General features: G+C 41.7%; 1 protein-coding gene across 5 annotated transcripts in view; it reads left to right on the top strand.

Annotated features, from left to right (window-relative positions):
- The window catches only part of ADD3 (adducin 3), a 98,072-nt gene extending 92,276 nt beyond the window's left edge, over positions 1 to 5,796 (top strand). For 4 of the 5 annotated variants that reach the window (XM_017804047.1, XM_017804050.1, XM_017804049.1 and 1 more), the window contains 4 exons: positions 295 to 384; positions 1,606 to 1,726; positions 2,618 to 2,713; positions 3,414 to 5,796. In XM_017804047.1, the coding sequence (XP_017659536.1) occupies positions 295 to 384; positions 1,606 to 1,726; positions 2,618 to 2,713; positions 3,414 to 3,712 (606 nt within the window). In that variant the 3' untranslated portion in view covers positions 3,713 to 5,796. The remainder of the gene's footprint in view (positions 1 to 294; positions 385 to 1,605; positions 1,727 to 2,617; positions 2,714 to 3,413) is intronic. The other variant, XM_017804051.1, reaches the window with a different exon arrangement.
- Positions 5,797 to 12,133: the final 6,337 nt, after the last annotated feature.

Genomic DNA, 12,133 nt, shown 5'->3' with positions numbered 1-12,133 from the left:
TGAGGTGGGGAGCTCAGGTTCAGAGAATATTCCTTGGAGCTTATTTCTAAATATTGGCTTGCATGATGAAGTGCAGGAGCTGGGACTGTGGTGGATATTTGAGAGTACTGCAATAGCTAAATAATATATGCTGTATATTCAGAGGTGGAAGAAGAGTTCTTAGTTTTTAGGTGCAGCAGCATACAGCTTGATCCTCCAGCCATTCACTGTGTTAATGGCTTTGGAAAGCTCATGGGCATAGGATTTGTTAAAGAGAAATACCTGTTTCTAACCAGGTTTACTTTCTCTATATAGATAAGGGAGCAAAACCGATATGACCTAAAGACAGCAGGACCACAGTCTCAGCTGCTCGCAGGGATCGTTGTGGATAAAAAGCCAAGCTCAGTGAGTACAACATAATTCACTAATTTACAACTGTTTGGGTTGTCTGGCTGCCTGTCTTTCAAATGTCAGTTCGGGCCATTGTCTTTTTAAGCGATTGGTTAGAACTGATTATTTTCATGCCAGATTTGAGAGGTGTGATACATTTTATTCATATTTCATTTTAAAGGTTTAAAATGTTAGTTTGAAATCGCGATATGCATGTTAAGTTTGCCACTATTAATATTAATGAAGTAGGACCCTGTCTAAGTGAGAGAGGATGAACTTTGCAATGCATGGGGCCAAAAATAATCTTCATTAGTTTGTGGAACTGATGTCCACAGTAGTGATTGAGGCCCTGAAATATCTGAGTTTAAAAGGTGGGATTTGACCATGTAGAAGACACAGCTTTCATTAGAAACAGGCTTCTTACTGGGAGGGAGGTTTTTCAGTTTCTTGCCTGTCCACAGTAATCTTTTCTTGAATAGAATATACTTACTTCCAAACAACACAGATATCCCTAATAAGGTTATCCAACAAACTGTGATGAATTCTAATTGGAAACCTATAAATCTAGTTTTCAACTGTCCACGAGTTAGTAAGTCTTATTTTCTCATTTTGGTTTCAACTATTGTTTTGAGATAACACTGGGTTTCCTTATGTATTTCAGACAGAAAGAATATTTTGCAAGTGAATTTTCTTTCAACATGAGAATAATTTTAAAATTTGTCATTTTAAGATTCATCTTGGAGTCCTTCCACTTAGATTCCTAAACAGGAACATGAGCACAGTTACTTTCCTGCAAAAAAAAAATCCTAGAACTTGGGCATCTGTAGAAAACAGGGAAACCTCATTTTTGATCCCCTGTTAGGATCAACTGTGTGAAAGGACTTTCACTTCTGTGAAGAGGCCCTGAACTGTAAACTCTTAAGGCAGGTCTCTATTCTGGAGCTGTCCCCCCTTGATTAAAAAAAAACCAAAGCACCCAAACAAAAAAAAACTCCAACTAATTACTTAACTGCTGCAAAAGGGTAATTCTTTTACAGCTCAGCAGTCAGTATTCATTATTATGAGAATGCCTCTTAGATGGGGTAACTTTTACCTGGATGCATCCGTGTTTTAGTTCTGTATTCCCTGTGAATCTGGTGTCACAAACTCTGGGCAAAAAAGGAGACATTATCTCTGTATGTCTTGCTTGTTGCTTCTTTTTTTAACTGTTAAATTCTGTGGTTTTCTCTTTTCCAGCCAATGCAATTTGATGATGAGCACGCGCCACCGGCACCGCCCAACCCGTTCAGCCATCTCACTGAGAAGGAACTGGAAGAGTACAAGAAAACAATTGAGCGCAAGCAGCAAGGGCTGGACGGTCAGTGATGTGGTTTAGATTGTTGGGGTTTACATTTTAATAATGAGTGGGAAAATACCTACTGTAAAATTGTATACATGTTAATTATTAACACATACAGCTACTTTAGAACTCATCATTCCTTGAGGTGGTAGAATTCTTTTTTAAATGTTGTTTAGTCTTTTACTTTAGTTAGTGGTAAGATTGAAGCAATGAAAGGTTTGCACAGAAATGGGGTTGACAGAAACACACTTTAACATGATGAATTTTCTTGTCAGAATCATAGAATAACTTCAGGTGGGAGAGTCCCTGAAGGTCATCTTAGTCCAACCTCCTCCTCAGAGTTGATATTAAAGTTAGATGTGCCCAACTGAACTAAAGTTTACTGGGATGTTTGGTCTCGGCTCCTTTAATTTTTCTTCTGTTCTCTCAGTGTGCACAACTCATCTACTTTCACTTTTTACATCTTTTTCCAATACTACCAATACTACTGTTTCATAGAGAATTACTAATTCAGTGTTGATCTTTTATATGTTTTTTTTAACAATAACACTGTGATTTCTTCTTTACTAATACTGTGTAATAAACCAATTTTGTTATATGTCACATTCAGGACATACTATAGTAGCTTACTGTAACAGCAGACTGTGACTTATGGCATGGCACTTGAAATGCAACCCTGCCAGCTTTTTAATGTTTTCTATTAAAGAACTAATATATAATGATTTTTAGTGGATAAAACATGTAAATCCACAATTCTGTAGTGTTTCAATTGTGTATTGTAACTTCGTGAAGTTGTCAGCCTGAGCAAGGCAATGCTATAGCAGAGCTGTAAATCTTGTAGCACTAGCACTGACACTCTTGCTTGACTTTCACTTTTGCATGGCTACTAACTCCAGTCTTGTCCTGCAGATGCTGAACAGGAATTGTTCTCAGATGACGGTTCATCTGTGTCACAAATTCAGTCACAAACTCAATCCCCGCAAAATGTCCCAGAAAAATTAGAAGGTATTCCATGCAATTTCTGTACAATGCCAATGGCTCCAATAACCCAAGTCATCCACTTTTCTGCTGCATTCTTACACTTGCATGAAATCAACTGAGCCAGAAAGAGCCCACTTATACAAAGTCTGGGAGGGACTTTGTCCAGAAAACTATCTTTCCCAGTCTTTTCTAATACATAATTCTCACAAACAGAAAACAACACAAGGCATGCTGAAACTTGGATATTAATCTGATGAAGGAAATAGATATTATACTTTTATTTTATTGAATATGTTAAGATTAGATTTTATGCCTAAGACTTTCCTAGCAAAGTCTAAGTAGGCATTTTGAAAGGGAAGTTCTCCAAAGACTTCTGTATGGAATTAGTCTCTTGCAGTAAAGTGTAATTTTGAGTGTGCTTGAGACTGTGTACATCTATGCTGTGTAGACTGTATTTGTACATCCTCTATACAGTTTGATCTGCATATTCACCTGGCAGAGATAAAGTTAGATTTTTCAGCCCATTTTCCTTTGATGACATTTTCACAATATTATCTGCTTACAACAACAAAGAGTGTGGATAAAGGGGAAAAAAAACCACATCTAAGCACTCTGGGTTTCATTCTTTGGATCAGAGTCCAGACTCACAGTATTTACTTCTATACTGGGGGTTTTTTTGCAAAGTGGTGTACATAAATGATTGCAAAATCATTTGCTCTTTCAGAAAACCATGAGGATTCCTATACCCAGAATGCAAACCTGATATCTGTGGAGATGCCAGTTGTGGTGGTGAATGGGAAGGAAGATGCACATGACGTGGAAGAGGATCTCACCAAGAGGGTCAGTCAGTTAACCACAAGTACTGTGGAGAGCGTAGAGATTACCATCAAAAGCTCTGAAAAGATAGAAGAGGCCCTGTCTCCTGAAGGGTCACCTTCCAAATCCCCATCAAAGAAGAAGAAGAAATTCCGCACCCCATCCTTCCTGAAAAAGAGTAAAAAGAAGGAGAAAGTAGAAGCATAAGTGCAGTTCTGTTGTGAGGAGACATTGCACATTTTAAACGTTTAAGTTTTCCATTAACAGCGTAGTGTTAGGGGTGTGCAGTAACTGGACTTTTAACCTAAACAAAAAGAAACTGGAAGAGGTTTTGCTTTAAAAAAAAAAACAAAGAGACAAAAAAAACTTTACATGTTAATTGAAAGTTAATTCATCTCTCACTTAACTGTGTCCAAAATTGCTATGAGGGCTGGAAACATTGATTAGTTTCATGTAGAACTACACTGGCAGGTGCTCCATTACCATCATAGCAAGGTCAAATACCATCACAGTATGCAGCAGCAAGTTCTGCTTGGAGTATTTTGCAGACCTTAAAATTTTCAGTACAGTTAAAGTCTTTATTAAAGTTACTGTTGAGTGATCATATGACTTTTTAAAACTGCTGTCTCATTTGGAAACCAGATCATACATTTTTGTATTGTGATTTTTGACCATATATTTTATGTTTCTGTACCCCTGTTTGAGTGGGTACATATTAACAGCACACCTTTAAATCTTTTTTAAGATTAGCTCACATAGAAATATTATACACTGGCACATAATATTAGGGGAAAAACTGTGTAAGAGAAAGTTTATTTGGAATTATACAAAATGTCTAAAGAATTCCATTATTCAATAACTTTTTTGCCAAATATTTCATTTTAGTGAAATATAATTTTTGAAGACTTCTTTTTTATTCTATCAGTTGGGGCGGGGGAAACCCTTATTTTTCAAGAAGGGGGATTTTATACACTTAACATTGATAATTTAGTTTAACTGGCAAAACAAAAAGAAGATTTTATATGTTCAAATGTTTGTATACCATTCAGTATAAAGGTATGATAAGCATGTGAACCAAGCATTTAATAGTTAGAGTGTATTTAAGAATGCTTGGTTTAGAATATACTTAAATATAATTCAGGAATCCAGGGACTTAGAAATCAAAGGATAAAAGCATATAAAATTGAACTGGATTCATGTTTAAAAATTAGTCATGGGTTGTTCTTTTTTTCTCTCATGGTATTGCTAATGAATGAAGAAAAATAATCTCTTAACATAACCAAATGAAGGAAACAAAACTGTTAAAAGGGAAAGTGAAATAGTAGGAAAATAGGAGGAGACAAAGAAAGTAAAAGTTCGGTGATTATTTTTTTTAAATATATGATATGGATTGCGGGATATTTTTATTAAATCAGCAGAGTGACATTTCCATATTAGATGTTTTAAATAATTTGTATGGATTCATACAGAGTGCAACACTGTGGGTTTTTAATTCAGTTTCATTCAAATTGTAAAAGGGTCTTGTGAATCTGTGTTGTCCTTTGGATGAACCCAGAGCAAATCAGAGCCTAGTGCCATGGGTAAGGGTGGTACTGCCACTTACTCATTTTTACTTGTATTGTCATTTTAGTACTTTTACTGTATTGTAAATACAAACTAAACATAGAAATTAACATAGGGGTTTCTTCGCTGTGTCAAATGTCTGTAAATCAGTCATCGCAATAGGAAGTATGTTTTTAACATCCATGTGATTCCCAAATTGCCGGTTGAAATATTATACCATATATAATTGTTAAATATGGCTGGAGAGTGGTTTGGCATGCAAAAATGTTGATTATAGCATGTTCGGGGCTGGTTAGCTTTGACCGTGTAAGTGTGATAATGCGATGTTGGAATGGATCCTGGAAACAATTTTCTAGCTATCACTAAATACTGGAATCAGTGTTTTTAATCATAGTGGAAACTTTCAGTTGCTTACTTTGTTTTTTATGTTCTACATTATTTGTGTTGTATTACAACATATGTAGAAACAGTAACCTGTGAACTACGCTTTTCATAACTTTTTTAAAAATATATCTAAATGAATGCAATGTGCATAAATATTTTTTAAAATGCAACCGTGAACTATTTGCACCTTTTGCTAATGCCTCTATTTACTTGCTTTGGCATAAAGAATGAGCCAGCCAACTCTTGTGTCCTGTGGAAAATATATAAATGTTATCTGAAATTGCTCATAGATGTAATGCTAATTAATGTTAAATCACAAATAAACAGTATTTTAAATAGATGGATCTCATATGGCAGCCTTTTGTTTATACAGTCCTCTTACATCTCTCCCTTGTAGAGAAGATGCTCTGATTATGCATGTTGGTTCTCAAGAATTTATTCTGAAGATGGCTCCTTGCTTGTGCTTATCCTGAAAGCTATGCAAGCAAACCTGATCTTGTTGTTAAACAGTTGTTCTCTCTGTCACAGGTCCTGGAGGTGAAAAAGGACAGGCCTGTGGTAAAAAACACGGCACTGGCAGGCAGTTGTTTTGAGCCCCAGGTGACTTGGGCTGCATCTTCTGCTCTGCAGCATCATGGGCTTAGATGTGATGGCCCAGGACGTGTGGCTGGGGTGGTTTAAGTGCTGTGTAAGTACAAAACAGGGAAATAGCTTGCAGAAATTACCTTTTTTTTTTTCATTAATGAAAACAAAGTTTTCCTGTAGGGAAGGCTTTTAATATGAAGTTATTTGTAGATATCTGTCATGCCCTGCCAGCATATGGTATATGTCGGAGCCTCTGAGGCTGCAGAAGTTGCAGTCTAATGTTTTTGTAGCTGTATCAACTCTGTGAAATGTCTTTAAGGACTTCACAAATGTTTATTTTCCCTGTCCTTCCACAAATCAGCCTTTTGTTTCTGTTTACAAGCAAGTCAAAATTCAGCCCTCTGAGTCTGGTGACAGTTTCATGAACTCGGTCCCCATGTGGGAGGATAATTTTGGTTTAGCATTTAAAATAAATCTTATCCAAGATTTAAGTAATTTTCTGACAATCATTTGTCTCCAGGAGCATCTGCAGTCTGCTCAGGGCTGCACTAACGTCAAAGTAGACACTGTGTCAACACAGAGGAGCATACACTGTAAGGCCAAGCGTGTCTATAGTTTTCTTCTTTGAACTCCCTTTATTCCCAAGGGTCTACAAACCACATCAGACCCTTCATTTTCACTTAAATCTTACTCTTTTATGGTGTCACAAAGATCTGAGATTCTGCAAACCAAAGCATGGAAATAAAGTAGATGTTCATAACAGGCATAACAGATTAAGGCTTAAATCTTGAGAAGCAGGAGCCCTTGGAAAGATGAGCTTCAAAATGGGTCATTGACCTGATAGGAAATAATTATTGTCATCAGGCTACTTAACCCAAGAGAGAACAATACAGAGAAGCAGTGGTTGCTATAAAGAATTACATTCAAGCTACTACCTGAGAACATTAAAAAGGAAAAGGATTTGTAAAGCTGTGCATCTTTCTACCCCACTTTTGTCTATGTACAGCCATACTAAAATCTGTGTTGTGATCCAGGTGATCACCTGCCATCATCTTTTACAGACTCTCACCTGTTCTGGAGATGTGTTACATAGCAAACCAGATTTTGCAAAATTTGCACAATGAGGTATCAGGCTTTAGATTTCACAAGAAGACAGAATTATGTCATGGTTGGGGCTGTAAGAGGCCGTATTTTCCTGCCTTGCCGGTTGAGTCACTGTATGTTGTTGAGCACTCTGAAATTGTGGTTGAGTCACCAACACAGCCTCTGAGAGGTGAAAATTCAAGCGGCCTTTAGGTGGCATCAGACTTTCACGTTTGCTGCCTTTGTTCCCCGCAGTTGCAAAGCCACTAACAAAGCGCTTTCAAAGAAGGTATTTTGGAGATTTTTTGGGCTTTATTCCAGCATAGCGAGATGAAAGCAGACATGAGAGAGATGAAAGCTGTCGGACTCATTTTCTATATTGATTCATTTCAAAATCCAGCAATGGAGCAGGCTTTGTCTGGGAAGCAAGACTCCTCTGCTCCCCTCCATCCTAGTTGCACTTTTGCAACTAGCTAAGAATGTTGGTTAAGTTTTTTGCGCTTACAAACTGACTCCACTGAGCAGGAGAATATCCTTATGTTCAATATTTTCTCTCTAGGAACCTTACCCACAGGCCAGATAGCTCTGAGCGTTTCTGGATGGTGGGGGCAGAAGTGACAGGAGACTCCAGTGGAAGTGTGCAGGGGAAACAGGGATGACTGAGAAGCAGCAGAGCTTCAGGTGTCTTGGGGCTGAGGCAGAGCCTTGCTGACCTTCTCCCTTGGGTGAAGTGCGAGTATGTGAGCAGAGAACCAGAAGTCACAGCAGCTGTGTCTCTAGGAGGATCTACAGTGAAGGAAGTACTAGAAAAACCTGCTGCTTCGCAAGTTTAATCACACCAGTTTTGGCAGTTTGTGGTAAATTTTTGTGTCTCTTTAAAAGGAGATTATGTGCTTTGCTACTGCTGGCCTGCTTGTGTCTTCTTGCTCTGCAGCAGATAAATTCTGCACTTGGCATCTTGGTCTCAGCCCCGGTCCCTGAACTGCACATAGCTGGAGGCTGAGGGCAAGGTCTCGGAAAGCATCACTGTGTTTGACACCTTTCTCTGACTGTCTTTCCTTCATCTTTGTGGGAAACAGCCTACTGGGCAAGTTGGACGCTTGTTCTGAGTTGTTTTTCTGTATTGGTCAAAGAGAAGGGAAAGTCTGAGCTCTTGGTGCTGTTAACTGTTGTGCATGGAAAATCAGAGAAAGGGGGAGATAGATGTATGTTATATTTTACATAATATATTGTATATATTATTTATAATATATATATAAATATAGCATATTATTATATACTATTGTATCTCTCCTATGTGTTATCAAAGGGACAGATGCTCTGAACTGTCTTCAATTGTTATACTTTCAAAAGAGTGGAAGGTGTTGTCAGTGTTTCTTACTGGGGATCTGCCTGTTAATGAAGCCCATAAAGGTGTCTGGAAGTACCTAGAGCATGTGTTTAGCAGAATTTGCTTTTTGGCCTGTCTTGCCTGACTTTTCTATTTTCTCCTTCCTAACCCTGATCAGTGTTTGCACTGGATCAAACTCAGGGAGAGAAAACCAAAGGCTTGAGCTCACATGCAGCAGATTCAGATGGTTTTCCCTCTAGGATCTTATACTGAGGTGTGACATTAATGCAGTTCCTCAGCTGTATCTTTAAATCAAGCTGTGCCATGGCAGAGACATTATCCTGGCAGAGTCAAGGGTTGCATTTGATACTTAGTCTGGCCACAGAGTAGGGTGAGCACAGGGGGTCACTGTCACATCCTCTGAAGAGGCATGACCCAAAGATGGTGACACTCCCCAGTGCCAGCAGGCACAGGAACCGAGGAGGTAAAGGTGCCATTTGCCCCTGTGTGCGGTTCCTCCTCCCTCTCCTGCTGAAGCTCTGGCCAGGGTAGGGAACATCACTCCAGGGGTGCAGCCTGGGTGAGCACAGGCCGTGTCCCTCTTGGCATTGCATTTGTTTGGCCACTCTGGAGAGCAGCTGAGCCTGCATGTGCCCAAAGGAGCCTCAGTAGCTGCCGCTCGGCACTGGCTGAAGCCAGCTCCACTCCTCACCACACCTGTCCCTTCGCTGCCAGCAGCTCCTGACTTGTTTTATTTTAATGTTAGATAAATGAAGAGGGAAAGAACAGTCTGGCAGCCAGCAAATGCAGGGCTGAGGTTCACTGGCCTCCTCCTGCTCGCTGCCCACCCTGCTCTGCCAGCCATGCCGGGCTGCCCAGACTCCAGGAGACACGTGTCAGCTCTGACAGCATCCCTGCAGTCCAGAGCAATGGAAATGTGGGACAAATCCTTCTGCATCCACCTGCCCTCCCAATGCTGATGGGCTGCTCTCTGCTGTTCAGTTTCTCCTTTTTAGTCTCTCTTGCCTTCCCCAGCCAAAGAAGTTAAGTGCAAAACACCTCGTCCTTCACACCTGTATGAGAATGGCTGTGTATCAACAATGAAAAAGGGAATGAAAAAATGAATTAGGGGCAGAACTGGCTGCTGGTGTATGCACAAAGGCTTCCTGGGCCACTGCATCCCCAGCAAGTGTCTTTTCAGACTGACTCCATTTTTTTATCCTGAAGGTGCTGCTGGAGTTTCTGTGGGGGAGTGGGTATTTGAGAAAGTGTGTATGGTTCAAGGTGTTGCTGCCAAGGGCTGGCACTCAAGGCGAAATCCTGGTCATCTTCTGCCAACCCCCTGGAACTGGGGTGTTTGCACCACAGAGCTGAGAGCTGGGCTGAACTCTGGCTTCAGTGGTGGTAAAGCTCTTCTTCAATCTCATTTTTCAGGAACTCCAACCTATTCTTGCACTTAAATTTCACCCCAGAAATGCATGTGTTCTGTGCTGAGCAATGTCTTGCCAAGCTCCTTTGGGAGCTCTTGTTGTGGAGGGCTTTGAGACTGGAGAAAGTGGACATGTTGGCTTTGGCTGCCTGCGCCAGGCATGAGCACCTCACCTGGAAATATTTGCTATACCTGACACGTGGCTGGCATCACTGTGTGGGACAGGGACACACAAGGAAGGGGACATCTCCTACTGGCTTTGTGTCCTTCTCTTCCCACATTTAGTTGGAGTGCTTCATGCCAATCCCAGGCAGAATGCTGGAGGGATGTGGGGATCAACTGATTTGAGAGGTTTCATTCCCTCTGTGCCAGAGCTGCCCAGCCCTTCACTTCCCCCAGACAGAAGATTAAGGGTCTGCTGAAGGCCCTTCCCAGGGCTCCCTGTGTCTCCAGGGGTAGATATGCAATATCCACTGGTACCCCTGCACTTTTCTGTCCCACCTACTTCAGTGTCTTAAATTTCCAGGCGCGTTTCCTTTTGCAGTTGCAGTGGTACCTCCGTACAACCACCTGTCTCTGGACGCTACTGTAGCTTTTGCAAATTTTTAATTTGCAAATGTCATAAAAACAAAACTTGTGCCCTGGGTTATCGGGACAGCGAGTAGTTAAACTCTGTTAGGAATGACTGAAATTCTCTGGGGTGATGACATGGTCCCCAGCACAGCTCTGAGAGCTCCCAGCCCTGGCAGACATTGCCAGTTGGTGCTGGGTTTGACCTTTGGCATGTCAGCTGCTGGCTGCTCTCTGACCTCCTTACCAGACGCAGCACTCATCTCTCTCGTCCCAAAGGTACAGAAAGTTCAAACATTGCCTAAAATGAGGTGCTTGACTTAATGGCCTGGCTTTTCTCAAGGAGCTGAGCACGTTTGCGATGCCAGGGAGAGCCGGAGAAGAGCAAGTTGCTTGTTCAGTCCTCGGCTTGATGCATTGAGAGACAAATAACCCCTGAGCTCCGGGGGGAAAAGCAACCCCCAGCAGCAGCGTGTTGAGTGGCTGTTGTGCTTGAGTACCTTGCAGGGGCTGAGTTTCCCAATGAACATCCCAGCAGCCCAGCTCTTCCCCTCTCCTCCATGCCCTCACCGAAACGGGAAAGGGAAGGTTGCTGCAGATGGATGATTTTCTGTATCTGAGGTGTTGAGAGCAGCTAATTGACCCTTAATAAACATGGCATGTTAAGGGTCTCTGAGTGTTAATGGCAGTGCAGGGGCCTGCCTCAGCATGTCTCACAAGCTGGCACTTGGCACAATGGCACTGAAGCTTGGGGACACTTCGAGTCCCTGCACTGATGGCCACGTGGTGTGGTAAAGCAGCTGGTGGTTCATTCCTTTTCCTTCTCTCCCAACAGCAATACAGAGGGTCTGCAAACTTTCAAAACTTCATTAAACTTGTGAACACTCAGTCCAAGCTGTGTCTGCCTGAGAAGGTACCTTGCTTGTGAAATACTTGTTGTAAAGAAATCTAGCTCTAAGCTGGGGATGTGGGATGGACTTGTTGCACCATGGCCTGTGTGTTGGAGGCCGTCACCATGTCCCTCTGTCTGCCTGAAGGCCCCTTTGGCATGGAACCCTGCTCCTTGGACTCCAAAGCCCAAATATCGAACTTGAGTGAAAAGAAATTGCAGCCAGCACTGCACAAGCAAATGTGTGGTACCTCTCTGTCAGCAAGACCAGCCACAAGGACCAGTTCTTGCCATGGCCACATGGAGTCTGAAGCCCAGATGGGTCATGAAGTGGAGGATGTCTACCTTGCTGCTTCTTGTCTACCACCTGTCAGGTGTATGGAGTGGAGAAGGGAAGGCAGAAGCAGCAGGGGAGTTTCTCAGCACAGCTTATCTGAAAGTGTCTCTGGGGTCTGCAGTACCAGTGACCTGTGCAGAGGATGTGTGGGACAAGCCCAGCTGAGCAGGGAGGACAAACACAGGACTCTATTTATCATGCAGGAATTGCAGTCATGTCCCCAGGCAGGTGCTGTGCTGGAGCCTCAGAGGTGCACCAGAGGACCAAACTTGCCTCATCTCCTGAGTTGCACCTTTGCTGGGTGCTAAAAAGGACCTACAGAAAACTCTGAACACAGTGTAGCAGCTGTGGTTTATACACAGGGCTTTGCCCTTGGATGTCAGACACTTCCAACCTCAATTCTTTTTTAGATGGATGGACAAGAAGGAGAAGTTGGCTGTCAAATTCACTCAGCAGAC

This window comes from Lepidothrix coronata, unplaced genomic scaffold (assembly GCF_001604755.1).
Source record: "Lepidothrix coronata isolate B3197 unplaced genomic scaffold, Lepidothrix_coronata-1.0 Scaffold8, whole genome shotgun sequence".
NCBI lineage: Eukaryota > Metazoa > Chordata > Aves > Passeriformes > Pipridae > Lepidothrix > Lepidothrix coronata.
This window is presented reverse-complemented; position numbering and strand designations above follow the sequence as displayed.